Genomic DNA, 27,140 nt, shown 5'->3' with positions numbered 1-27,140 from the left:
AACAGAACCCCAATCTAAAAGAGGAAAAAAGAAAAGAAAAAAAAGGCCGTGGCTACGGGAGCGGAGGTGGAACTTAGGCAGGGGCGGGGTTTAGGGTGAGGCGGGACCTAGGCGGGTGGCGGGGTGACGTTTGAATGTGGGGCGGGGCCTCTGCTTAGGCCCTGCGCAGAAAGAGAGAGGCAGCCCGTGGAAAGGAAGGCCTCTGGAGTGTGGAGTTCCAGAGTTTGGCGGTAGGGCCGTGAGTGAGGGTGTGTGGGTGGGGCTTGGGCTCTGTGCAGCAGGAGGGAGGCTCCTAGGGCAGAGGATTAGGCCCGGGAGCCCGTGGTGCCTAAGTGGACGGGGAAAGCACCGGCTGCATTCCCTTCTGGCCCTTTGCACCCCTCCCCCATCGTATCCCCCAGGGTCTCCACCTTCGCCCCTGGACCCCTAACCGTGGGTGGGTCCCGCTGGGTGTAGGAATTCCTTCCCTCTCCCAACTGCCCCTCAGGGGTGCCGGTCCCGGAGGTCCGGCCTTTACTTTTGTTCCCCTTCCCTCCCTCCCACTCCCTCAGGACCCGCGTGGCTGGAGGGGGCCTCGGTGGGCAGAGGATCAGGCCCTGGATATCAGCAGGCTCCTGGGGGCCCAAGTGGGCAGGGGAAACATGGCCACACTCCCTTTTGATCCTCTGCCCTCCCAATCCCTTACCCTCCCCCAGCCTCCCCTCAGGGGTGCCAGTCCTGTCTCACCTCCACTTCTCCTCCCTCTTCACTCCCCCCATGCCCCACATCCTATCCGGTCACTGGGGGTTCCTCCTGTCCCCTTAGGTGTCCGTGGTCCCCCACTGGTGCCTGGTAGGTGCCCTAGTTGTGAGGAGATGCAAATTCCATGTCCTCCTAATAAGCCATCTTGACTCTGCCCCTACACATTTTTTTAAAACTTCTTTTCTGATATTTTTTCTTATATTATTGAGCACTTAGCATATACGATGTTGATCTTGTATAATGTGAAGTAGAAATCATAGTGATCCTCTTTATCTTATGCCTGATTTTAAAAGAAATGCTTTTCCATTGAGTAGGATGTTTCTTGTAAGTATTAGACACCTTTTATCAGATGTTTGCTTACACTCTCTGTTTAAAGTTTTTGCTGCATCTATTAGGATGATCGTATGCTTTTTCTCTTTTAAATTGTTAATGTGGTGAATGACATTTATTTCCAAATGTTGAGCCAATCTTGCATTTCTAGGATAAACTTGTCTTAGCTCAGGCTGCTATGACAAAATACTGTAAAGTGGGAGACAAACAACAGAAATTTATTTCTCACAGTTCTGGAGGCTGTAAGTCTGAGATCAGGGTGCCAGCATGGTTCCAGTTCTGGTAAGGGCCCTCCTCCTCCGGGTTGCAGACAGCTGACTTCTTGTATCCTCACAGGGCAGAAAAGAGAACTAGCTAGCACTGTGGCTTCCTCTTATAAGGGCACTAATTCCATCCATGAGGGCTCCACTCTCATGGCCTAGTTACTCCCAGAGGCCCCATCTCCTAGATCATCACACTGGTATTAGGGTTTCAACATATGAATTTTGTGGGAAGGGACATAAACATTCAGTCCATTGGAAAGCCCAGCTTGGTCATATTATTACTTTTTTTTAAAAATTAAGATATAGTTGATTTACAGTATTATATTAGTTTCAGGTATACATAGCTATTCAATATTTTTATAGATTATACTCTATTTAAAGTTATTATAAAATATTGGCTATATTCCCTATGCTGTACAATATATCCTTGTTGCTTATTTATTTTATACATAGTAGCTTGTACCTCTTAATCCCCTACCCCTATCTTGCCCCACCCCTCTTCCCTCTCCCTACTGGTTACCACTAGTTTGTTCTCTATGTCTGTGGAACTGTTTTGTTATGTTCATTTGTTTATGTTTTAGATTCCACATATAAGTGATAGCACACGGTATTTGTCTCTCTCTGTCTGACTGACTCATTTCACTTAGCATAATACCCTCCAGGTCCATCCATGTTGTTGCAAATGGTAAAATGTCATTCTAGACCTGACACTTTGCTAGTGATTCCTGTCTTTATCAGTTATAGACATTTAACTTTTCTATTTCTTCTTGAGTCAGTTTTTCTAAGAGAGATACATAGATAATACCTTTTCTGCAGTTTTAAGATTTATTGCCACACAGTTGTTCATAATCTATTATTTAGGTTTCTGCCGTCTCTTCAGTTATGTCCCTTTTTCTCATTCCCAATATTATTTATTTATTTATGCCTTCTCTTTTTCTTGATCTGATAAATCTTGTTAGAAGTTGTCAATTTTGGGGCTTCCCTGGTGGCACAGTGGTTAAGAGTCCGCCTGCCAATGCAAGGGACACGGGTTCAAGCCCTGGTCTGGGAAGATCCCACATGATGCGGAGCAACTGGGCCCGTGAGCCACAACTACTGAGCCTGCACTCCTAGAGCCCACGCTCTGCAACAAGAGAAGCCACCACAATGAGAAGCCCACGCACTGCAACGAAGAGTAGCCCCTGCTCGCTGCAACTAGAGAAAGCCTGTGTGCAGCAACAAAGACCCAACTCAGCCAAAAATAAAATAAAATTAAAAAGAAAAAGTTGTCAATTTTATTGGTTTTCTTTTTCAAAGAACTAAATTTGGAGTTTGACATTTCTCTCCAGTGTGTATTTTTCTTCCTCACTAATTTCTGTTTATATTTTCAGTATACTTTTCTGTTTACTTTCTCTGAAATTTTTCTATTGCCTCAAGAGGAATTTTCATGGCACTCAACAAACTGATTTTAATACTCTTGGAAAAGGAAAAGACCTAGACACTCCCTTTCTGAACCCTTATCGCAGTGATATTATAAGTCACCACACCTGGTTTCAGGCGTTCTGCTGGATGTCACCCTGTGGCTTGGCTTTCCTCCCAGCCTAGAAGCTTCACCCGACAGCCTCAGTCTCATCCTTCCTGTAGTCCCTGGTCAGGACCATGGAAATAGTAGGTCCTGGGAAATGTGAAAGGAAGCAGCAGGAGAAAGACAGTCTCTCATTAAATGATCTCCACAGGAGGCAATCCTCTCTGTGAGAAAATGGAGGTAAGTACCTCCCTGCCTGCCTCTCAGGGTGTGGTGAGAAGCAAATGAGAAGATGGATACAAAAGAGAGATGTTTAGGACTTCCCTGGTGGCGCAGTGGTTAAGAATCCACCTGCCAATGCAGGGGACACAGGTTCGAGCCCTGGTCCAGGAAGATCCCACATGCCGAGGAGCAACTAAGCCCATGTACAACTACTGAAGCCTGCTCTCTAGAGACCGTGCTCTGCAACAAGAGAAGCCACAGCAATGAGAAGCCTGTGCACCACAACGAAGAGTAGCCCCCGCTCGCCACAACTAGAGAAAGCCCACGCACAGCAACGAAGACCAAACGCAGCCAACTAAATAAATTTAAAAAAAAAATTAAAAAAAAAAGAGAGAGATGTTTAAAACTGATATGCAAAATAAAACATTGCTCTCATCTTCCAAAACTAGGCAGTAACTCAGAGGCTTCCTGCGGAGCCCCTCCCTATGTGTTCAGTAACAGGTATGACCTACCTGATCCAGAAAGACAGAGGCAAATAAAACCAGTCGGATACACACACACACACACACCCCATTTGCTCCAAACTCCGGAGGCTTGAGAGCCTCTGGTGCCTCCCACACCGAAGCCCCACTGTCCAGCCCGTCCCTGCAGCCAGAACTGCTCTGCCCACACCACGTCACCGTGCAAACAGCACCTCATGCATGCTAAGGGCAGCGGTGGGCTCACCCCGCAGGCCTGCAGGCCCTGTACTTGCCCAGCCTCAAGACTGAAGCAAGAGCCCGGAGTCAGCGACAGAGACATCAGTGGTTTAATGGATGGGGGAGCTTACATGGCTGAAGTAAGATCCTGGAGGGACCCCTCACCAGCAGTCTTTACTCCTGGGTAAAGAGGGAGGTTACAGTTACAGAGGGAATTGACATCAGCTTGGCTCATCGGTTGCCAGGGAAACCGGCAGAGGCGCATGCCCCTCACTGCCCCTTTCATAAGCTATCTTGGTGGAGTTGTCCTGATCTAGAGAGTAGAACAATCACCAGCTGGGGCCGGGGGCAAGTATGTAGGCATTTACTGATTAGGCTCTATGATTAAGAGGGAAGGTCAGTCAGGTGAGTTGGGTGTAGGTGAGGCAGGGACTGGTTGAGCAGGGGATGTCTAGAGAGCAAGAGAACAGCCGTCTTGAGTGGCCTGATCACATAGATGGGGACCTCCACTCAGTGATGGCGCCTTGCTTTGGGTGTCTTCAGGGCATGAAGGGATCCCCTCCTTGTTTTCAGCCTGCCACATAGCTGAGAGGGCAGCCCCAAGCACACACCTCTGTTTCCTCAGAGCCCGAATCAGCAAGTGCCAGCTGCCCCTCCTTTCAGAGCCCGCCCCTCAAGACCCCTTTCCCATCCTGGCTTTCTAAGGGCAGCCCCAGGATGGTCACTAGAACACATAGGAATTCTAATTACACCCCCTTTCCAGAACAATTGAGTTATTGTCTAGGGGAACCCCTTCCCCACCATAGAGAAGCCTCTTCATTTCCTCAAAGGTAATTTACCTCCTGAGGTGACACAAGGGACTTTCTGACCCTTTCTTTTGATGAAGAGACCAAAAACGCCTCAAGTTCAGTCTCTCCCAGGGCTCCTGTTATCCTGTCATGCTTCATTCATTCATTCCACAAACATTCCCAAGACCTTTATCAAAGACACAATTTACTATTTCTTCTCACTGCATTTATCAACTAAGAATTTAATCATTTTCCATTTGTAATTAATCAAAAGCACATTCGCTCACCCGCTAGAGTTCTGATCAGCCTGAGAACAGAACGCTCTCCCAGAGAGGGTGGTATGCCAACCCCGGGAGGAGAAGGTGGAGAAGGCACAGCAGTGGACACATCAAAGCAGCTCCGACTCCCGACCACCTTCTCCAGCCTTGAGGCAGCCTCAGCCGCAGCCTGGGAACCTTTGGTCTATTATTTGCAGACAAAAGTCCAGGACTGTGGCAAGAGCATGAAACTGGGTGGGGAGATGTGGGTTCTCATCCCAGCCCCGCCCCTAACTAGCTGGGTGACCTCCTCCAGTTGTGAGTACTGTCAAAAATCCGGAAATAGCTAAACTAAAACCACCAAATCAGTAAATAGTAAGAGTTTATCATGCCTATAAAAACAGTTCGCAAACTGGGAGCTTCCAAATTCAAAGATTGATACGAAGTTCAGGGGCATGAAGTTATAGGATGGCTTATAAAGTGAAAATGAGGAAGTTATTAGCGTTTACAATGACTGGTGATTACAATGGGGTTTCAGCTGGCAGGTTTAAAGTGATCATCTCATACCATTTTTAGAAAAGACTAAAGTTTCTCTTATGATTGTCAGGGGCGTTAACAAGAAATAACCTAAGTTAACTTTCACTTACCTTAATGAAATAAGCTGGATTTCATTTTGCTTTCAGGACCTACACGGTTTTATCTGCTCAGGGAATTCTCAAGTCCGGTCTCCATTTTGTGTTTAATGTTAATATCCTCTCTGGGGCTCAGTCTCCCCATTTGTCAAGGGAGAGCCTGAGTTAGATAATCTCCACATTTTCATCCAGGCTCTGACATTTTATGATGCTAAGGTCTGGGCTCAGGGGAGTAAAGATAAGAGTGTGACAGAAACAAACAGTACTGCCCATGATCTGAACAGCCCTTGCTTTCAGTGACACAGCTGATCCCACTACGCCCGACTGAGGCGCTGCTCCCTGCGGGGATGAAAGACGCAGCGGGGCCAACGCAGGGCTACATGGTCATGCCGAGACGGCCAGGCTGGACACACCAGTGCATGCCCACACACACACACACACACACATGCACGTGCATGCAAACACACAGATGCACAAACATGCATGTGCGCATGCTCACACATTCACGCATTCACGCACAACTTCACGCACACACACCGCCAAGTGCTGCATGCTACACAGCACTGCCAAGTCTGGGCACCTACCCACATCTCTGCCCTTGGTCACAAGCTACCATTTCTTGGGGTCTGTCTGTGAGGCTGGGTGCGGGGCATTGTGCTGGCCCATAAGCTGGGTCTTCCCTTCCCTCATAGAGTCATTGAGAGATTCAAGTGAAATATCAGAATAAGAATAGTGCTTTGGAAAACAAACATATGTGCCTAATTGGGGGGTGGGAGTTGCCCACATTAAGGCTGAGAGGCAGTGTGGGACAGTGGTTACCATCCTAGCCCTGGAGCCACCCTGTCTGGGTTCTGATCCCAGCTTTTCTACTTCCTAGCTGTGTGACCTCAAGCAAGTCACTTAACTTCTCTGTGCCTGAAATATTTCATCCATGAGCAGGCATAATGATAGTAGTATTTACCTCATAAGTTTAGTTTTAAGTGTGTCAACATGGGTGTGTGGCATCTAGTCTGTGCCATACAAGGGAGGCTATCGTCCATTACTAAAATCAGGCACTGGCCCTCTCCGTTGATCTGAATCAAAACAAAAGGGGAAAAAAAAAGAGGATCTCAGTTAAGAGAACAGTAGGAATGTGAAAAGAGACACATTTTATTTTTAATTGAAATTTTTCTATGCTAAGTATTTTTATGCAGATGTTTTATTTGTATTACATGACAATTTCATTATGGTGCCATTACTTTTTGCTTTGTGATTTAGACTTTTTTAAACATATAATGTTCTTGAATAAATAATACATACACAGGCCATAACATTTGCAGGGTCGCTGTGAGGCATGACGGCAGAGGCGGGCGGGACTCCTGTGCCCACTTTGGGCAGGAGCAAAGGGTGGGGATTCGAGTGGGGCCTTGGCCTGGGGGCTGCACGTTCACTCCCAGCCCCGGCTCCGGGGCTACTGTCCAGCCTGGCTGAGGAGGATTGGAGGGTCAGAGAGGCAAGTATGTGGGGAAGGGGGGTCAGGGAAATGGAGAGGGACCAGGGGACAGAGAGAAGGTAGGACACGGAGAAACTGGAGAAGGAGACCAGATCAAAAAACAGATCATTCCAACCTGAAAACAGCTGCAATACTTAGAGAGTAAATCCTTTCTAAATCAGCTAAGATTGATAGATGGGGCTTGTTGGGACTGAACTGGGCATTTACCGATGGGCAAAGTTCCCAGGATGCTCTCTGATCTGCAAAGCTGCCTTGGGAGGGAAGGAAGTTGCCCGTGCAAGACAGAAACAGGCCCAATCCTCTCACGGTCTGCAGGCAGACAGTAAGGACACACAGTCACGCAGGGCGGTCATTCCACAGACCTGTGCCCCAGGATCCAGCAAATCCTCTCATTCCTACTCTAGAGAAACACACACTGATGAATACAGGGAGACGGTGCAAGGGTGTCCACTACAGCACCAAAAATTGGAAACAGAAAATATAAATGGCATTATTTAGTATACCATATATTTTTCTTGAGTGCATATGGAAATCTATAATTCCATGGAAAAACGCCTGGGAGGATACCATACCACGCAACAGCAATGATTACCCCTGGGAGGGGGAGTGGGCTTGGGGCAATGGAGGGGGGACCTCCGTAATATTTTACTTTTTTTTTAACAGTGAGAATGTTTTTGTGTATTGCTTATTTAACTTAAATTATTTTTATTTATTTATTTATTTTTAAGAGGTTAACTACTCTATATTAAAAATATTGATGGGTGTTCCAGGGAGTTCACATTCTTACAGGTATTATCTCTATGCCAATAGTTTTCTACATGTTTGGGACTGAAAGTTGGGAGACCTGAGGTTTTTTTTGTTTTGTTTTGTTTTATATTTATTTATTTATTTATTTGGCTGCCTCGGGTCTTAGTTGCGGGATCTTCATTGCGGCACGCAGGCTCAGTGGTTGTGGCACGCGGGCTGTCTAGTTGTGGCACATGGGCTCTAGAGCGCGCAGGCTTAGTTGTCCCGCGGTGTATGGGATCTCAGTTCCCCGAGCAGGGATCGAACCCGCATCCCCTGCACTGGAAGGTGGATTCTTAACTACTGGACCACCAGGGAATTCCCTTAAATTAATTTTGAAAAATTGAAAGGCATAGAGCTACTTGAAGAAGAACCAAATTGATCCAGAGGGAGGAGGGATATGGGCAAGAATAAGAGAAAATCCAGTATAGACTGGAGTTGGGGAGAGAGAGAGGTTTGGAGGTGAAGGTGAAGCCATGAGATAATAGGGAGGAAGATGGTCAAAGAGAATATTCAGGACTCTTTAGAATGTGGCATGTAATATAATTGATCCTCCGGCACCTCTTCCAGGCTGTTCAGCAAGCCCCATCAACGGTGACCTCGGCTACACTGAGACAAGATATGCAATGAGGCAGAAACACAGGGCTGCGGAAGCAGAAAGGAGGGAGCATTGGTTCTGCCGTAGAGTCATGACAGCCTCATGGAGGTATGAAGCCTTGACACAAACTTAGGAACATTCCAGAGAGAAGAATAGGCCGTGATGGGTAGGCTTCTTCCCAAGGTTCAAGGTTGCAACCTGTGGGGTTGGAAGAATCCCAGAGAAGGAGCTTCTCTGGTGGCCAGTGCTGACAGCGCCCCCAGGTGGAACCATTCACACTCCTTCCCTGCGCGCCAGGAAGCCCCCAGGAGGCTGAGAATAAGCACTGGCCTCGGAGCTGGAAATCCTGGGTCCCTTGCCAAAAACAGCTGGCCCCGTGGGCCTCCAGATGTGATGCCCTACATACTGTAACCGAGCTGGAACCTATGTGGCCTCCCCTCCCACCCTGTCCTCTGCCTGCCGCTTGTCTGTAGAAAAACTTTAGCCTCCAGGCCTTCCCCCAGTTCCAAAGAATACATTTAATCAGAGAAGTGAGGAAAATGCAGAAGCAAAGGAAAACAGTCAAACAAGACAAAACAATAATAGTTTAGCCATTAAACAAAGTCAAGGACCTTTAGTTCCTCCTATAGGGCTAGAGATAATATCCTGAGCCACGTCCTTTGAGCTGTTTTACAGAGACTGAAATCCCCACCAGGTGGAAGAAGTTAACTGTCTGCTGTTCACAAGCACGTAGACCCTAGACTGGTTGGAACCTGAAGGTTGATGATGTTGATTCTCAGTTACTTCACCACCAAGCAATCAGAAGAATGTCCACGAGCTGATCACACACCCCACAGCCCTCTCCCCAGCATGTAGCCCCTTCCTCTTTTCCCTACATAATTTCTGAGCAAAACCTGGGGAGTTGGTTCTCTGGGACACGAGTTCACCTTCTCCCCAGGGTTGCCGGCTTCCTCAGTAAAGCCGTCTTTCCTTTTTACCTGATACTTGTCTCTCAGTATTGGATTCTTGAGCAACGAGCGGCCGACCCTGAGTTTGAGAACAACAGGACACTCTAAATAGTCAGGAGGAAACATAAATCCACATGTGGGTCACTCTGCAAGACAGCTGACCTTTTTTCTTCAGAAACGTCAGTGTCAGGAAAAACAGGAAAGGCTGGTGCTGTTCTAGAAGAAGGGAGAGGAAAGAGTCAGGATAACCAAGGGAGTGGGCAAGTCTCTGGATCCTGGATGGGGAAAACACGGGTGAGAGGGACATTGTTGGCGCAATTGGGGACATTTGATAACGGACTGTATGTTAGATAACAGTTTTGAATCTTTTTTCTTTAAACGATGGAAATGAAAAGAACGTTTACATTGTTTCCCTGGGGTGGGAGGATGGGGGTGGGTGGGAAGAATCCATTATTTTACAAGGAGAACAAAATCTTGGATTGCAGTCCTGGCCCTGCCACTTCCTACCTGTGATAAGTGGGACCAGTTTTGAGACCACTCGGAGCCTGTTCCATCATCTGGGAAAGTGGGAACTGAGCTCACACAGGAGAAGCTGTGGCTGGTGGGTTAACTCACTTCAACGGGCAAAGAAGGCTTCATGGGGACGCGGCCATGCTGGAAGCATCCGCTGAGTCAGGCCCTCTGGGGCTCCCTTCCCCCTGTGTGGGAGAGGCAGACTCGGGGGTCCGCACCCCGTTGCTTCCCTCCCCTACCCCACCCCCTTTCCCAACCGGCTCCAGAATAGGTGCTCCCAGCAAGATTTATCAACCACAGGGTGCAGCCTGGAAACCTAGCTTAGATCCCTTTTGTTGGTTTCCAGCAAATTAAAATTTATCTCTCAGGGAGGAAATGAGGGGGTAGGTTTTTTTTTTCTTCCTCTTAATGGGCCCTGATAAAGGAAATGAATGCGAGGAAGGGATCAGAAACACGATCCACCTCTCGCCGCCTCGGAAAGGTCTGGGGGTTCCCTGCGCCCGCAGAGGGGGCAGCTGGGCACAGTGTGTTTTATTATATAATTAACCTTGACCCTTCTGGGTTCAAAGAGAGAGGTTAGTTGGAAATAAATCAATAGTCTGGTCTGGTCACTTCAAAGGCTTCGGAACCCGCTGGAAAATTCCATGTGGGTTCAGTGTGTAAATTGGAATAGGGTGTGCAATTCTTTTTGAAAGGTTGGGGGGTGGTTAGGTCTAAAGTTGAAATGAATTGTGTATCCGCTTCCTTTCATCAAGCAATCAGGAGTCTTTATTGTGTGTCTTGTTGGGGTCAGTGGGGGGTGGGGTGCTCGTGGGAAGGCCTGGGAGAAAACACGACATGGTGTGACCTCTATGTGACCACTGGGCCCCGCTCTAGGACAATAGGCATCTCTCCAAGCTTAGGAAGCACAGCCCCTCCCCAGCAGTGCTCGGCCCTTTATTCTGACAGGTCTGGAATTCTTAGAATCACCGAACCATCACCATCATAATACACAGCATTTATTGAGTGCTTACCGTGGACCAGGTGCCAGGGATTTTCCCGTTATTTTTTCATTTGATCCTCATAACAACCCAATTAGATAAGTACCATTATTATCTCTATTACAGATGAGGAAATTGAGCTTCAGAGGGGCTGAAGAGCAAGTCCAGAGCCACTTTGAGGTTTTCGGTTTTTTTGTTTTTTGTTTTTTTTTTTTTTGGTTTTTTTGTTTTTAATATTTATTTATTTATTTATTTATTTGGTTGTGCTGGGTCTCAGTTGCGGCAGGCGGGCTCCTTAGTTGTGGCATGCGGGATCTAGTTCCCTGACCAGGGATGGAACCCAGGTCCCCTGCATTAGGAACGCGGAGTCTTAACCACTGCGCCACCAGGGAAGTCCCTGAGGTTTTCGAAGTCTGTTCCAATGCCATGGCTCAAGGGATGAAAAGCAGACCCAAGGAAGAGTTGCAAATGACCCAAAGTCTCCAGTCACTGCCTTCTTTTCCCTGAAGTGGTTGGAAGGTGAATGGAGCTGGTTTCTCTTCAGGTGTCTCTCGGTTTCCTCTCTAGTCCACCTTTCATCTCTCTCTCCTTCTTTCTCTTCATCTTTTCTTTCTCCATCCCTCCCTCTTTGCTTTCCTGCTTTCTAAGTACTCAAGCATTTACTATTTAGTGCTGCTTCATGGCAGCACAGGAGGGTCATAAAGAGATAAGAAACCAACACCTGTCCTTAGGAAGCTCACATCCTAAGCTCTCCAAGCAGGCATGACTGACACACATCATGTGCATTTTATGCTACAGAAAGAAATAGTTCTGTATGAGAGGATGCAGAGGAAGGAGAGGTGGTTCTAGTCAGAGAGGATCAGGGAGGATTGGGAGGAGGTGATGTTTGGAAGGATCTGGAAAGAAGGGATGATCGAACAGTCTCATTCTAGGCTGAAGGAACAGCTTGTAGAAAGGCCTGGAGGCACCACTGCCTGGCATGTTCTGGAGAAGCCAGGAGCCCAGCTTGGAGGATTGGTGTGGAGGACGGACAGAAAATTAGGCTCTGCTCTGATTAATAATAATAATAATAGCAAGCACAGTCCTGACTGCTTTTCATAACTGACTTCTTTACTGCTCTCAACAACCTATGAAGTATGTGCTACTCTTGTCCATAGTTTATGGAAGAGGAAACAATGGCACCAGAGGTTAAGGGACATCCTCTGGGTCACACAGCCAGTCAGTGGCTGAGTGGGGATCATAAACCAGTTAACCCATGCTGTTAACCATTGGGTTACATCACCTCTTGTGAGAGGGCCTTGAATGCCAAGCTAAAGGCATTGGACCACTCCAGGGGCACTGGGGAGCTATGGCAGGTTCCTGACCCAACATGCATTTTAGGACATGCCCCAACTCCTCAACCCTCCTCTTCAGGGTCTGACATTCCTGGATCTCTCCTCAGTGTTTGAGAAGAAAATCTCCATATCAGCCAGTTTAGACCATTCCTCCCCCCATGTTCCCCCACCCTGCCTTGTCCTCAGTCAGCAGCCAGCATGGGCTTAGAAAAAGGAGGTCCAGGTTCAAGCCCCAGTTCCACCACCTCACCTCTCTGGGCCTCCGTTTCCTCATCTGTTAAATGGGAGGATGACAGGAAGTGCAGCCCTGCTCACTACAAGGCTGTGAGAAGACTCACAGGAGGTAATGTGGAGGTGTTCTGTTAAACGTCACAAGAAGTGATAACAGAGGAATCATCATTATCACTGTGGCACAAGGACTCCATAGAGGCTCTTTCCCTTCCCTGAGGAAACTGCAGGCTATTTGGCCTTCTTTCTACTTCCCTTTCCACCTGGAAAGCCACATAAGGCTTTCCTCAGATACATCAGACATGTAAAAAGCATATGCTCTGGAAATCTAGTAATCGTTCATTCATACATTTATTGAGTATCCACTAAATGCCAGCCTCCATGCAGCAAATGATAGCCTCCTGGCTGCTCTGTGATCTTACCTGCGCTTTGCTTACCCTCTGCCTTCAGCCTTGGGTGTCCTTTCCCCCTTCTCCACTCTTCTTCGAAGACTTCCTTAATCCTGGCCTTCAATTAATCACGTTTTCTTCCGCTTCCACAGCTTGCCGGTACCCATCCAAGCAAGTACTTGGATAAATTGCAGTTTTTTAAATTCAAGCCCATATTGTCAGCTCACCGAGGGCTGGGTCTCTCTCTCCTGTGTGGGGCTGAGCCCATCTTAACTGCAAGCTTCAGTCAGACGTGGGTTGAGATCAGGCTTTCGTTCCTGTAGCTGTAATCCTCGCCAACTCCACGGGGTGGCAGCAAAATCCTCCAGTCACAGCCCTTGTCCCAGGAGCGCAGAGATTGCGGGCTGGGATGCTGCATCCAGAGGCTCCCCCCGGCTCCTGGGAGGCCAGGCTAGGAGTACAGATCCCTTCAAGCTCCCTTTCTTCTTTATCTCGTTCACCAACCCCTTCCGCTTTGGGTCACTGTGCTCTGCCCACCCCAGTTTCTCTGCCTGTAACAATGGGATCATTTGAACACAAACTGAACTCTTCACTTACATGAACTGAGTCCTGTCAGGCACTCTTTTTTTTTTTTTTTTTTTTTTACAACAGCTTTTTCAAGCTGTAATTCACATACCATACAATGCACTCATTAAAAGGTGCAATTCAATGGCTTTTAATATACCCACAGAGTTATGCAATCATCACCAAAATCAATTTTAGAACATTTTCATCACCCCCAAAAGAAACCCTGTTACCCATTGGCAGTTACTACCCATCCCCCCACTCCTAGCCCCCAGCCCTAGGCAACCACTAATCATCTTTCTGTCTCTATCGATTTGCCTATTCTGGACATTTCATGTAAATAGAATCATATAATATATGGTCTTTTGTAACTGACTTCTTTCACTTAGCATAATGTTTTCAAGGTTTATCCATTTTACTGCTAAATAAAATCCTATTGTATGGTTATATAACATTTTGTTTATGCACTCATCAGCTGATGGACATTTAGGTTGTTTCTACTTTTTATCTATTACGGATAATGCAGCTATGAACATTGTTGTACAAGTTTTTGTATACACATATGTTTTCATTTTTCTTGTTTATATACCTAGAAATGGAATTTCTGGGTCATATAGTAACTGTATGTTCACCCTCTTGAGGAGCTGAAAGATTGTTTTTCACAGCAGCTGTACTATTTTCCATTCCCACCAGCAGTGTGTGAGGGTGTCATTGTACAATGATGTTTCATTGAGACATCACCATGGTGTCTCATTGTGGTTTTACTTTTTATTTCTTTCATGTGCTTATTGGCCATTTGTGTATCTTTGGAGAAATGTCTATTCAGATCCTTTGTCCATTGGGATACTTGTCTTTATTATTGAGTTATAAGGGTTCTTTACACATTTTTTTTTTTGACTGTGTCGTGCGGCTTGTGGGACCTTAGTTCCCCAACCAGGGATCGAACCTGGGTCCCTGGCAGTGGGAGCACCGAGACCTAACCACGGGACCGCCAGGGAATTCCCATCTTTATACGTTCTAGATACAAGCCCCTTATCAGAGATGTGATTTGCAAATATTTTCTCCATTCTGTGGTCTTTTGTCTTCTTGATGGTGTCATTTAAACCACAAAAGTTTTACATTTTGATGGTGTTCAATTTATTTTTTTCTTTTGTTGATTGTTCTTTTGGCGTCATATCAAAGAAACTATTGCCTAATCCAGAGTCGGGCCAGGCTGTGGGCATTTTGGAGTGATGGCAGGGCCAGTCTCTGCATCTTGACAATGGGCACAGAGCACAGGGTGACCAACAGGCTACCTGTGAACTTGGGAGCTCCAGTTTCAACTACACCCCTCTTGAGCTCAAGGAGCAAGGCCCTATCCTTCCTGGTCAGCCTGGCTCCTCCCTGGGCCCTCCTCTCAGCCTCTCCTCCCCCCACCTCCCTGACCCAGGTGGCTCCATGAGGGCCCAGGGGAGCAGTCCCTCTAATACCTCTTTGTGGGAGGGGCATGGGTCTAGATGTCCCACTCCCTGACTCTAGCCTGAACTCAGTTCAGGACAGGCCCCCCCATCCTTGGTTGCTCCCACTCCCCCATTCCTGCTGCCAGCCCAGCTTCCCCCAACCCTGTCCTGAGCAGGGTGACTACTCTCCTCACTGCCCCCCCACCCCCAGTATCCATGTTCACACACCCCCTAGCCCCATCCTTTTCCCTCTCCCCTCCCTCGGGGCTCTGGGGCTTAGTCTAGTACCGAGCATCCTACTGTGGCCTTACTGGGTTGAAAGCACAGGGCTCCAGGCGGGGTGTGGCTGTCCTGTCTTCCAGCCCTGCCTCTGCCTCTAACTTCTCTGTGATCTTGAGCAACTCCTGCTCCTCATGGCTCTCAGTTGCCTTGTCTGTCTCACAAGGGGGGCCAGTGGTCCCTTCGGCCTGTGTCATTCTGGGGTCATTCTGGGTCTACCGTCCCTGGTGGGTGGGGATCTCAGGTTAGCACCAGCTCTCCTGGGTCCCTCACCCCTCACTGCACTAGGAGAGGGAGCTGGCCGTGGAGAAGGCCCCTGCTAGGTGTTCACAGGGGCCTGGTCCTCCCTCCCTGTGACCTCAGGACTGCCCCCGCCCCCCAGACCAATCTTCTCTAATCATAGGGATGAGACCCACAAACAGGGCTTGGCTAGGAGTTGGGAGCACTCCTTGTCATCCTGCGCCCCTCCCATCACACCCCAGGGCCACCGTGGGGAGCCTTGCCACTGCCCAGCCTCCCAGTTCACATTTGTTCTCCACCCGTCCCCCCAAAGTGGTCCCGTGGTCAAACATATCCACAACATCTTTGACTCTACTTCCATCAAAAGGTGGAATCTAACTCTCCTCCCTGGAATCTGCCGGCCTTAGTGATTCGCTCCTCAAGAACAGAACATGGCAGTGACACTGTGGGTCGTCCAGGGCTGGGTTCTAAATGATGACGCAGTTTCTGCCTGGCTCTCTCTCTCTCAGGACGCTGATCCCTGGCTCCCAGCCACCACCAGGCTGTGAGGCAGCCCAGGCCCATGGAGAGGCCACAGGTAGGTGACGGGGCCGAGGGCCAGCATCAGCCACCAGCCGTGAGACCAGCGAGCCTTCAGATGATTCCAGCCCCCAGGCTTCAAGCTGCCTCAGCGGAGCAGAGACAGCTATTCCTGCTCGGCCCCGCCCAAACTGCAGATTTCTGAGCAGAAGATGTTAGGTTAAACCACTGACTTGTGGGGTGCTTTGTTACAGAGCATTAGGTAATTGGAGCAGGTTGCAAGCTGCTGCTGATTTCTACCCAAAGACGTGTGTGTGTGTGTGTGTGTGTGTGTGTGTGTGTGTGTGTGCGCGCGCGCGCACACGCACGCGTGTTGAGGGGGGAGCACGGAATTCAGCCTGAGGCTGCTGGATCATTTTGAGACCTCAGGACCCAGATTCCAGCTGGGCCACTCAGCTGATACCAATTTCTGCTAAACTTCCTAATTGGAACCCTGCTTCTCGCTTTACCGAAACCTAGTTCAGGGACTTGTTAGAATAGGCCCTTCCTGTATTTGCATGAGATTTGTGTGCAATTTGCATACATCTACATGAGTCATATTAGGCGGTTTTTAAAGGTTTCTGGGTCCCTCCCTGGGGGAGGTACTAGCATCTTGGACTCTGGAGGGACAGGGGCACTGGAAGTTACCTGGTCTGCTCTCCCATCCCCTCACTGTCTGCTCCACCACATGACGACCCATCACCTCCCCAGGTGGTCCTTGGATGGCTTAGGTTGATGAACAATTTCTGTGTTTGTGGAGTTCTGTGTAAAGAAAGGTGAGGTATTATGTCTACATGTGGACTTAGTTCTTTCCTCTGGGAAAATCAATCAACCACTTCCCCCAAGACTCAGGACAGGTACCATGGCGGTCTCAGGCTTCCCTTTCTCAGTCAGCATCCACAGCACCATCACTGTTTTTGGTCTGACATCGGCCCCAACCACCCCTTCTGGCCTCTTCCTGAACTGCCAGGCCAGGGGCTTTCAAATGTTTCTTTAAGGAGCAGTACCCTGTTTTCAAATGAAATCTCATGTGGGGTCTAACATGTAAGACAGGTAAAAACAGAGCTGCTCTAGGTGAGGGTGGGCAGGGAGGCTCCCCCAGGCCCCTAGCCAGAGCTGGACAACCCAGCTTGCAAACCACTATCCTCTCAAAAGATGCCTCTGGGTATAGAACCCCACCCTCCAGACTTGCAGAGCCTCCCAGGGGTGAGCCCTGGCTTTCCATTTCAGCAGCAGAGGGGACACTGACAGTCTAAGCAGTTGCATTACACCATTGCCTCTTACTAAGCTTGAGGCCCACTGAGACCTCCTGATCTTTGTCAGCACAACACCTTTAAGCCAAGTCTCTCTTGGTCTATCCTCAGCCTTGGCAGCCCCAGATACCTGGCTTCAGGAGCCTGGACTGAAGAGAGGACAGGGAGGAATAAAGAGGGCTGGCCAGGGGTCTGGCTGTGTGCTCTGAAGACAGTCACCCAGTCAGAGCCCCAGTTTCCTCAACTTCAGGATGGGGAGGAAAACAGTCCTTTCTCATAGACAGTGCATGAAAAGCATATAGCCCCGCCCAGCAGCTGGCTCAATACTGGTGGTCGGTCACTATAGGGCCAAAGGACTGGTCTCGGATCCCTCACTGCCAGCTAAGGAGGCACAAGCAGTGGTCAGAATGCAGACTCTGGAACCTGGCGACCTGGCCCGGACACAAACTCTGATCCTGCTGAGACTGGCAGTGTGAGATTTAGGATGTTTCCTTCATTTCTCTTATCCTTTCTCGGTTTCATCATCTGTAAGAGGAGATGACGATAACTAGAACATCGACCTCCCAGGGGGTCGTGAGGACCTAGGCAGCCCCCCCACCTGTGGAGAAGACCCAGCATGCACGGTGCCTGTAAGTAGTACCCCGGGGTCTGCTGTTATCACCACGCCTGGCTCGCCACCCTGGCTCCCCTAATCCCAGCACTCCCACCCCTCCCCCAGGACCTGACACAGCCACCAAAACACCCGAGATCCACTTTGGCAACAGGACTTTTATTCAGTCAAAATGAGTGTGACAAAACCCAAGACAGGCCAGGTGGCCCCCCTCCCCCAGACCCACCCTTCCCTTGGGAAGAGGGGGTTCCAGGATGAAGGGAGGTGCAGAGAAGTCACTGCAGGGACCAAGGGGTACTGCCTGGGAGGTTTGAGGTGCCCTGGACTCAGGCCCAGTACTGGGGAGAAGGGACAATGACCTTCCCCAAGTCCACACAGGTGAAACTGCAGTCTTCCAGGAAAACACCACCAAGTGTACCTTCTTCAGCTAATTCACTAAAGTTTGGGGTGGGGGTCCCTAGAGGGTTGGGGGTCAGGGACTTTATGGTCTAATCTCATATTTAAGGAATGCACATTTTTTTTCCTTTAAAAAAAAGTTTTCTTTCTGCTATTTAAAAAAATGTTTCTGAGTGTAACCAAAAATAGGTATTTGTTTCCTTGGTTTTTTTTTTTTTTTTCTTCATCTTTAAGTCTTTCAAAGAACAACACAACAGAAAAGAGAAACAAGAAGTCACAAGAACATAAATCCTTAAACACACCTTATAGAAAAATAGCTTCCGGCCACATCTGCTGACATTGGTTGTTCCACTGTCCAGGGGCTGGGTCCAGCTGGCAGCGTCCCATGGGACAGTGGGCTGCGACCCCCCCCCCCCCCCCTTGCACACACACACAGTACATTCCGGAGGCCAGTCTGCTCCAGCGGCTCTGTGGGCAGGACAGGAGGCAGGCTGTGGGGTGACAGCCCACCCTCCCAAGGCCCACGTGCAGAGAGGGTCCTGGGGGTCCCAGTCAAGGATGAGTTGGCGGAGAGGGTCAAAATGGGAGTGGACGGGCAGACGAGACGGAGCGCTGGCAGCGTGCTGGGAAGTGGCTAGTTTTTGTTCCCAGGAACAAATTCTCCTCTTATTTTTGGCTTTTTTTTTTTTTTTTTCACATTTTCTTTGACCAATTCCACCTTTCTTTCTGCAGGCCCCGAGAAGCCCACCCTTGGTGAGGAGCCAGGAGGGAGGGTCCAATGATACAGCACAGGCCCGAGAGCCAGCGAGCCTCGAGGTAGACATTTTCTTTCACACCTGGAAATGGGGAAGTGCTTTTTTTTTTTCTTTCTTTCTTTTTTTTTTTCCTAAACTCTGAACAACATGTGGGGAGGGAGAGAGGGGGTGCCCCTAAAGGGGCTCGAGGTAGGAGTACATTCGGGGCTCTGTGGGGTGGGGGGGGCTGAGGCCACGGCCCCACTCCCCTGAGGACATTCATTCCGGCTGAGGTAGGTGCTGAGAGCCAAAACAGCAAAAATCCATCCTGAGAAAACAAGTCGTGGAGGGTGACAGTGTCAGGGGCCCAGCCACAGCAGGGGCACATTTTTGGAGTCTAATTCACCTTTCTCTCTCTTCTCTTTCCCTCTCTCTCTTTTTTTTTTTTTTTTTTTTAATTTTAAGTTTGTTCTTTTTTTAAAGAAAAACGTTAGTTCGGTTCCAAGTCATGTGGGTACCAGGCAGAGGTTGGGGGGGGCCTTGGCCCAAGGGAGGGGCTCCTGCAGGAACCCCTCCGGGTCCTTGCAGGGGGTCCCTTGCCAAGGCTACTGTAAGTCTTGACAATTAGAGGAGCAGTCAGGACAGAAATGCTGGGAAGCCCCCATCCGAATCCCACATGACAGGAGAAATCTTGCCTTTGACCTGAGAATGGGGGGTTGCTCCCTCCAGAGCCTCCCGGACACTGGCTACTGTCCCGAGTGAGCTGGCAGGGCGGCTGGTCCTTCACTCAGGAGGCCGGGGCCTATGTCCTGGGGTGGCAGGGCAGCGAGGGGGCCTACACAGGGGGCCTTGGCCTCCGACGTCATCTCCTCCAGGAGCCCGAACCCCTGAAGCGGCAGCATGGAGAACTGGGTCTCCTCACACAGGGCAGGGGCCTCGGGGTCCTGCTGGGGAAAGGGCCAGTCACACAGGCGTCAGCAGGAGGGCCACAGGCCCATGAGCCCCCAGCCAGAGGGTCAGGCTCTGGAGCCAATCCCACTCGGGGGTTCAGTCTCCAGGCTTCCCTGCCTGACCCGGGGGCACAGAGAGAAGCACCAGCCACCAGTCTTGTGCCTGGAGAAGCCCTGCAGCTTGGCGGAGGCCGGTGACCAAGGTGAAGAGGGTGGAGCCTGAAGGAGGGGGTTGGCTCGGGGTGGGGGGGGCACTCACCGTGGGTCTGGGGTCGGGCTGCCCCACGGCCCCCGCTCGGGGGAATAGCTGCTCCAGTTCCTTCATGTCCACACGTTTCCCGTCTCGGCCCAGCTGGCCCCGCTCTCCCCGTCCCGCCCCATTCAGTGCCAGGACGCCAGGGTCCCTCTGGCTCCGGGGGCCCTGAGGAGGGGAGAGCTGGTTTTCTACATCCTTACACAAGAGGACCCTAGGGGGTGAGCCAAGAGTTAGGGGGAGGGATGTGGGAGGAGCAAGAACAAAAGGATGGAGACAAGGGACCCCAAACCCTGCCTCCCCTGCGGTTTTCCTGCTCCAGGCCTGCCCACCCCATGCTGGCCCAGCACCCTCTCCCTGGCCCAGGACCCACCTGCCCCTTTGGCCGAATAAGAGGAAAAGGACACAGAAGATGATGCAGGTGACCCCGATGTGGATGCCGATGACGATGCCTGTGGTAGACGTCTGGTTGGTGGCCTCCTCCTTCCGGCAGTCACATGGTGGGCTCAGGGCTGGGGGTGGAAGCAGCGGCAGGTTGGGGGCTGTGGCTCCCAGACACCCAGCCCTTGAGGGTTCCTTCTCCCTCGGCTGCTCGACATACGATTTGCCCTTGTCAATGGGACCCCAGCCCAACCTTTAGGTTCTTTTTACCAGTTACTGAGCACTAACTTTGTGCCAAATACTAGGAATAACACTTTACATGGACCATTTCATCCTCCATACAGTTCTATAAAGCAGGTATTACTATCCCTGTTTTACAAAGGAGAAGACTGGGGCTCAGAGAGGTTAAGTAACTTGCCCAAGGTCACACAGCCAAACATCAAACTCAGGTCTAAGCCTATGTTCTCCAGGGCTGCATGTACTGTTCTACCCTCTTGCTTTCCCTGGATGCCTGCTCCCCTCCTCCCTCAGCCTCTCTTCCTGAGGGCCAGTCTTTAGCCAGACCCCATCCCCAGCCCTCACCTGTCCTCTCAGATGCTCCCCTCAAAGACACGAAGCGGACTGTGGCATTGCCATCCCCATGCTGGTTGTAAGCGAGCAGCTTCACCTCGTACACTGCAGTGGGGTCTAGGGGGAAGGCCAGGATGCTGAGGGACCGCCCCCGGCCCCACCAGGCGGCTGTCCCCGGGCTGAACTGGAGGAGACCTCTGGGAACCACCTCCTGGCACCAGGCACCACACCCCTGCCCAGCTCCCCAAGCCCCAGCCGTGTCCGCCTCACCGAGCTGGCTGAGGTTGTAAGAGGAGACAGTTCCAGGCAGCAGGATGGGGCCGGTGAAGGAGGCCTTGCTTGCTGGGCGGTAAAACAGCTTGAAGCCGCCCTCGTGCTGGGCCAGCCGGGGCCAGGGCTCCCACAGCAGCTGCAGGGTGGAGCTGCCCAGGACCCGCACTGACAGTGGGGGTGGGGCGGGGGCTGTGGGCGGAGAAGGAGGCCGAGATGTGAGGACTTGGTGGTTGAAGCTCTACCCTTCCACCTGCTACCAATGACCCAGACACCCCCCCACCCCCAGAGCCTGACCGCTCTCTGACCTCTAACCCAGGGCCTCTGCTCCCTCAAATAGCACCTTTACGTGAATTAGAAAACGACACCCCTGGGACTTCCCTGGTGGTCCAGCGGCTAAGAATCCGCCTGCCAATGCAGGGGACACGGGTTCGAGTTGGGGAAGATCCCACATGCCACAGAGCAACTAAGCCCGTATGCCACAACTACTGAGCCTGCATGCCACAACTACTGAAGCCCACGCACAGCAATGAAGACGCAGTGTAACCAAAAAGAAAAAATAAGAAATAAAATGTTGTCAGGTTTTAAAAAAAAAAGAAAAAAGAAAAGGACACCCCTTCCTCCAAGTAGACCCAGCCCCGACTCAGCCTCAGGGCGAAGCACTCTGTGCAGTGCACAACCTGAACAACGGTGCACAGGGGTTCTGCCCTAATACCCTGAGTGTCTGTGGTTTTGTGCTCCACACCCAGACCTCACCTTCACCTAGAGTGCTGGCCAGGGTGGGGGCAGAGGCTGAGCTGGCCCCCCGGGGCGTGTAAGCTTTGATGTAGAAGCTGTAGGCAGTGGAGGGCTCCAGGTCGCTCACCAGGTGCTGAAAGGTGCTCTTGCTGACTGCTTCCTGATACTCAAGCTCTGGTGGGTCTGGGGAGGCCAAGGGTAGGGCAGGGGATTAAAGGGGCATGAGGGAATCCTACCCACACTGGTGAAATGAGGGCAGCCAGGGTGCAGCCGGGAGAAAGAGGGAAGGTGTTGGGTCAGCACGTGTGGGATCAGAAACCGTGAGTAAGAGGAAGGGGATGCAGAGGCAGCCTCGCCCTCCTGGTCCCCACCCACCGGCAGCCTTCCTGATGTGCAGGACATAGCCGATGATCTCCTTGGTGTTGACCAGGGGCTCGGTCCAGGACACGCGGACCTCAGTGGACGACACAGAGACCGCCTGCACGTTGACGGGGGGCCCGGGAAGGCCCTCGGCCCACAGCACGGTCAGCCTGGCGCTGGCCTGAGAGGAGCCAGCGCTGTTCTCAGCCATGCACTGGTAGATGGCCTCGTCTTCAGGGCCGATTCCAGAAATGGTCAAGGTGCTGCAGCGGGAGGGAGAGCCTCAGATCCCCTCCTCCTTGCGGAGTATCCCTTGGAGGTTGGCCAAATCTCCCCATTTGAAAGATGGAGAAACTGAGCCCCTCCAGAAGACAATAGGCTTGTCTGAGATCTCTCAGCAAGTTAGGGGCAGACCTGGGACTCAAACCCAAGTCTCCAGACCCCCAGCTTAGTGTTCTTCCCTGGTAGGAGGTGCACAGCCCCCTACCGTCCGGGCCTCACTCCGGCACACCCACCACACACGTGCCTGTTGTTATTCTTGAGCCTGACGTGGCCTCCTGGCCCCAGCACCTGTCCATTCTTCAACCACGTCACATGAGGGGGCGGCTCACCCTGGGCTTGGCAGGTGAACATGGCTGTGGTCCCAGCCGGCCTGGAGATGGACTGGGGGTGCTGGACAAACTCTGCCGGGGCTGGGGTTGGGGCAGGGGCGGGCACAGAGAAGCATAAGGGTCACGAGGGGTCAGGTGGACAGGGAGGGGACAGCTGTGAGTGAAGGACTGAGGAAGGGGAAGAGGGTAGGGCCAGAGGTCTGCAGGGAACAAGTGGGTAGGGGACAAACACACCCACCCCATCCCTGGGGAGAATCCTCCAGGTGGCGCCCACCCTCCACCCCCAGCCTAGCCTCTGGGAGATGGTGGCGGCCCTCACATCCCTCCACCCCAGAGAGACAGACCCAAGAGAGGACTCCATTTTAATGACTATTTAAAAGACTGACATTTGTATCCGAAAGCAATCAAGCTGAGCTCCCTGTTCAGGAAATTGTTAAATAAATAAATGTGCTAATAGGTTTGGCTGCACCTCGAAGGCCGAAGGCCGGTAATGACGGGGGAGATGGATGAGCCCTCAGTACCAGCCCCCCTCACCCCTACATTCAATTCCACTCTCCTCCAATCCCAAGCCTCAAACTTCCATTAACACCAGAGAAATGAAATGTTCCATCACTTTCATTTGGACAGATTAACAGCACATGGAATGCTAAACAAATGGGCATTTAAATTCCTAATTCCCCTCTCTCCCACCTCTTCCCCAGCTCTCTGGGATGGAACAACCACAGAAAACCCCTGAGAATGGGACTCCAAGTCTGTTCACGGAGACAGTTGAGCCCCAGGGCAGGAGGATGGACACAATGACCTGGTCAGCTGCAGAGGCCCCACATACCATGGGAGTGGAGGACAGCTCTGTGTGTGTGTGTGTGTGTGTGTGTGTGTGTGTGTGTGTGGCAGGAGCTGGGGTGTGAGAGTGTGAAATGACAAACACACTGAGAGCGTGCAGGCAGGTGTGAGCGTGGAAGTGCCACACGTGTGAATGAGAACAGCACGTGGAGGGAGGGACACATGGGGGTGACACAGGTGGGGGAGACCAGCTGAGATGACAAAGTGGAAATGACTGGGGGGGGTGGCGATGGCACCTGGAGGGGCCGATGACCAAGAATGTTCTCGCATTCCCAACATACACATTCCTGGGGGAGGGGGAGAGAGAGAGAGCTGCTGCCTTTGGCCTGGGCTGGGGCCCTGGAGAGGGGGCAGGGGCAAGGTTAGGGCAAGGATAGGAAAGTGGGTGAGTACACGGCACTGGGCTTGGGCCAGGGATGTCGATGAGGCAGGGAATGTGGGGTGGGGAGGTCCGTACCTTGCACCACCAGCCGGCCCTGTGCCGTCCTCCTCACCCGGGTGCCGGGCCTGTTGGCTGCACAGACGTAGACGCCCGAATGCTGGACGGTCACGTCTGAGATGATGAGGTTCCCCGTGCCCAGCACCTGGATGCCCTCCACCCCAATGGGGCGACCATCTGAAGAGGAAGGGGAGGGTCAGGGAGGTGGGTGTGCAGGAACGTCCAGACTTGGAATCGGCCACCGTCAATCTTCCAGGGAGCCCCAGTCTCTGACTCTTCCCTCCGAGCATCATGGCATTGTGGAGGCGGCTGGAGCAGCACAGAAAACTCTCACCCAGCAGGAGAGAACTGGCTCCTGATCCTAACGTTGTCACTGCCTCACTGGTGACCTTCAAGTCCCTTCCCCTCAGTTTCTCAAACAGGAAAGTAAGGGGTTTGGGTTACATGGACATTTCCCAGCTTGATTTGTCTCTCCTGAAAAAAGTTCCTTGGTCAGATATCCATTCCACTCCTTGGCTGTCACAATGCGCATTAATATAAAGGCTCTGAGAAGTCCCGTAGCAAAGGGATCTGGTTTACTCTGTTTCCCAAACTTGTTAGACCACCAAGCCATTCTTTCCCCTTGCAGATTTCGCTTTGGGAAATGTTGCACCAGATGGTCCTTGCAGGGCCTATGGGCTCCTCCTAATGGTGAGGCCACTCTTTCCAGCCTCTCCCAGTCCCCGGGCCCTCCCCCCACCCAGGATCAGATTAGCACAGTCAGAATGCGAGGAGACAGCTCCCCATTCAGTCCCTGAAGTGGTGAAATCTACTCCATTATCCTGCCTGCTGCCCCCTCCTTCCCGGATCACTCAGCTGCTACAATGTGGCACAGTCTCCTTGTGAATGCGACCCCACCCCATCCCCTCCAGACTCTCCTTCCCCCAGTGACCTTTCCACTCAGACAATGTGGGCCCATCTGCACCCTTTCATTTCTCTCCTTCAGCTGCCTAGGGATTTAGGCTGGGGATTTAGGGGGCCAGGTTAGAGACTGGGGGGCCCAGAGAGAGGATGTGACAACTGGCTGAGATTTTGAGGGGTTTGGGATTGCATCACTGGGGAGGATGGCCAGGGTGTAGAGGGCAGAGATGAGCTGGACAGGAAAGAGACTAGGGGTGCTGAGAGCTGCAGAGGGGTTCTGGAGGGCCCGACGGAGATGCCCAGAGTGAGGGGAGCATGGGGGAGGGGAGCTGGCACAGGACTGCCGGGACTGGACGAGGTAACCTGGGGAGCTAAGCCATCTGCACAGAGGGAGGGAGAATGCAGTGGGCAGGCGGACCTCCCTGGTCCTGCCAAGGAGAGGGGAACCCACCCCCTCCCCAGGCCTCGAAGAGAACGGACCCCCACGGAGAACAAACAGGATTCCAAGTTCCTCCCAGAGCTGGGTGAAGAGACTGGCCCTCCCAGGGGTGGGAGAGGCAGGGGCTGCAGGATGGGGCTCACCCAGGCGGCTCCAGGACACAATGGGGCGCGGGTTGCCCGTGGCGACACACTCGAGCACAGCGGTCTGGTGCACAGTCAGGGTGAGGTTCTCAGGCCCCACTAGGATCGTAGGCTCCTTGTAGGCCCCAGAGCCCGAGCCTGGGAGGAAGATGCCGTATTTCTTCACTTTATCTGGGACCCTTCCCACCTCCTCACCACACCCACCCACCCCCAATACACGGCCTAGGACATGGGGGGTGGGAGACAAGCTCCAGCCCAGAAGCTGGGTCCCATGCGTAGAGAGGAGAAGCCAGCGGCTCCAGGACGTTGCTCACACTCATCTCCCTGGCCAGGCCCCGCAGGGCCTCTAGCAGTGGGAGAGCCACCCTCACCCAACCACCCATAAGCAGAGAGTGGGCTTCCTCAAGGAGAACTGAGCCAGGGAGGGGCCTCGGATGCCTCCTGAACCCTCACCCCGAAGAGCACAGAGCTTTGTGCTCACAAGGTGCTCTGTGTGCACTTGGCTGGCCAGGCCCTGGGGCTCAGTTGAAGAGGGATTGATTTGAGGGTGGGGAGAAGAACGAGACAGGGCCAAGGACCCTCACCTGACACAGTGAGGCTGGCCCCATGGCTGACCCGGACACTGGCGACGTTTGAGGCCACACAGTGGAAGACGCCGCTGTCCTCAGCCTGAAGGCCTGTGATCTGCAGGACCCCCTTGGGCAGCAGTGTGTACCTGTGGCGGGAGGGCACGGTCAACCATAAGCAAGCACAGCACCACTGGCCACAGGGTCACTCAGCATCATGGACACAGCCCAGGACCCAGCCACTATCCCAATGTCACTTTTGTCACCACAGACACACTACGGGACTCTCACAGGTGGATGCACCTGCGATTCCAGCCTTGACAACAATCACACACAGATCTTCGCATGCATTCAAGTGTTGAATCTGGGCCCACAAACCACACAGATACTCAGTCTCAACAAAGTTGCAGAAACACCACCCTGGAGGCCTCAGGCAGGCCTCCTTCAAGGCCCAGACACTGGACTGGCCTGCCTCTTGGTCATCCCTCCGCCTTCCCCACCCGAGGCTCACCTCTCATTGTCTGTGTCAATGGGGACCCTGTTCTTCTCCCAGGTGATCAGGGGTTTGGGAAGCCCGTGGATTTGGCACTGGAAGCGGGCCACACCGCCCTCCTCACCCACGGTGGCCTGGGGGTGCACGTGGAAGTCGGACATGGCTGGAGAAAGAAAAGGAAATGTGTATGCGGAAGGCACACTGCTGAGGTGCAGAGGGGACGGGAGAGGGCATGGGGGGCCTCAGGCCTGTGTCCTGGAGCCCTGGAGCTCAGCCGGCTCAGGGGGCAGGGTGTCTTCCCCCGAGCCGAGCTGGCAGGTGCAGGGCCACAGCTTGCTGGGGGCACATCAGCACTTACCCTGCCTCCTACCTGTGGGAAACATCTCCCCCTAAGGGATGGTATAGGCCG

The 27,140-nt window shown here is 51.9% G+C and overlaps 1 protein-coding gene across 1 annotated transcript in view; it reads right to left on the bottom strand.

Annotated features, from left to right (window-relative positions):
• Nucleotides 1–18,951: 18,951 nt before the first annotated feature.
• IGDCC3 (immunoglobulin superfamily DCC subclass member 3) overlaps nucleotides 18,952–27,140 on the bottom strand; it is a 41,085-nt gene continuing 32,896 nt past the window's right edge. Inside the window, 12 exon segments of the mRNA XM_036841999.1 lie at nucleotides 18,952–19,719; nucleotides 19,985–20,192; nucleotides 20,352–20,490; nucleotides 20,942–21,046; nucleotides 21,200–21,391; nucleotides 21,956–22,120; nucleotides 22,313–22,560; nucleotides 22,824–22,989; nucleotides 24,209–24,367; nucleotides 25,673–25,810; nucleotides 26,257–26,387; nucleotides 26,750–26,894. Coding sequence (XP_036697894.1) covers nucleotides 19,522–19,719; nucleotides 19,985–20,192; nucleotides 20,352–20,490; nucleotides 20,942–21,046; nucleotides 21,200–21,391; nucleotides 21,956–22,120; nucleotides 22,313–22,560; nucleotides 22,824–22,989; nucleotides 24,209–24,367; nucleotides 25,673–25,810; nucleotides 26,257–26,387; nucleotides 26,750–26,894 — 1,994 coding nt within the window. The 3' untranslated portion in view covers nucleotides 18,952–19,521.

The sequence above is a fragment of the Balaenoptera musculus genome, chromosome 2 (assembly GCF_009873245.2).
Source record: "Balaenoptera musculus isolate JJ_BM4_2016_0621 chromosome 2, mBalMus1.pri.v3, whole genome shotgun sequence".
NCBI classification, from domain to species: domain Eukaryota; kingdom Metazoa; phylum Chordata; class Mammalia; order Artiodactyla; family Balaenopteridae; genus Balaenoptera; species Balaenoptera musculus.
Note: the sequence above shows the minus strand (reverse complement) of the source record. Positions and strands in the feature narration are given on the sequence as shown.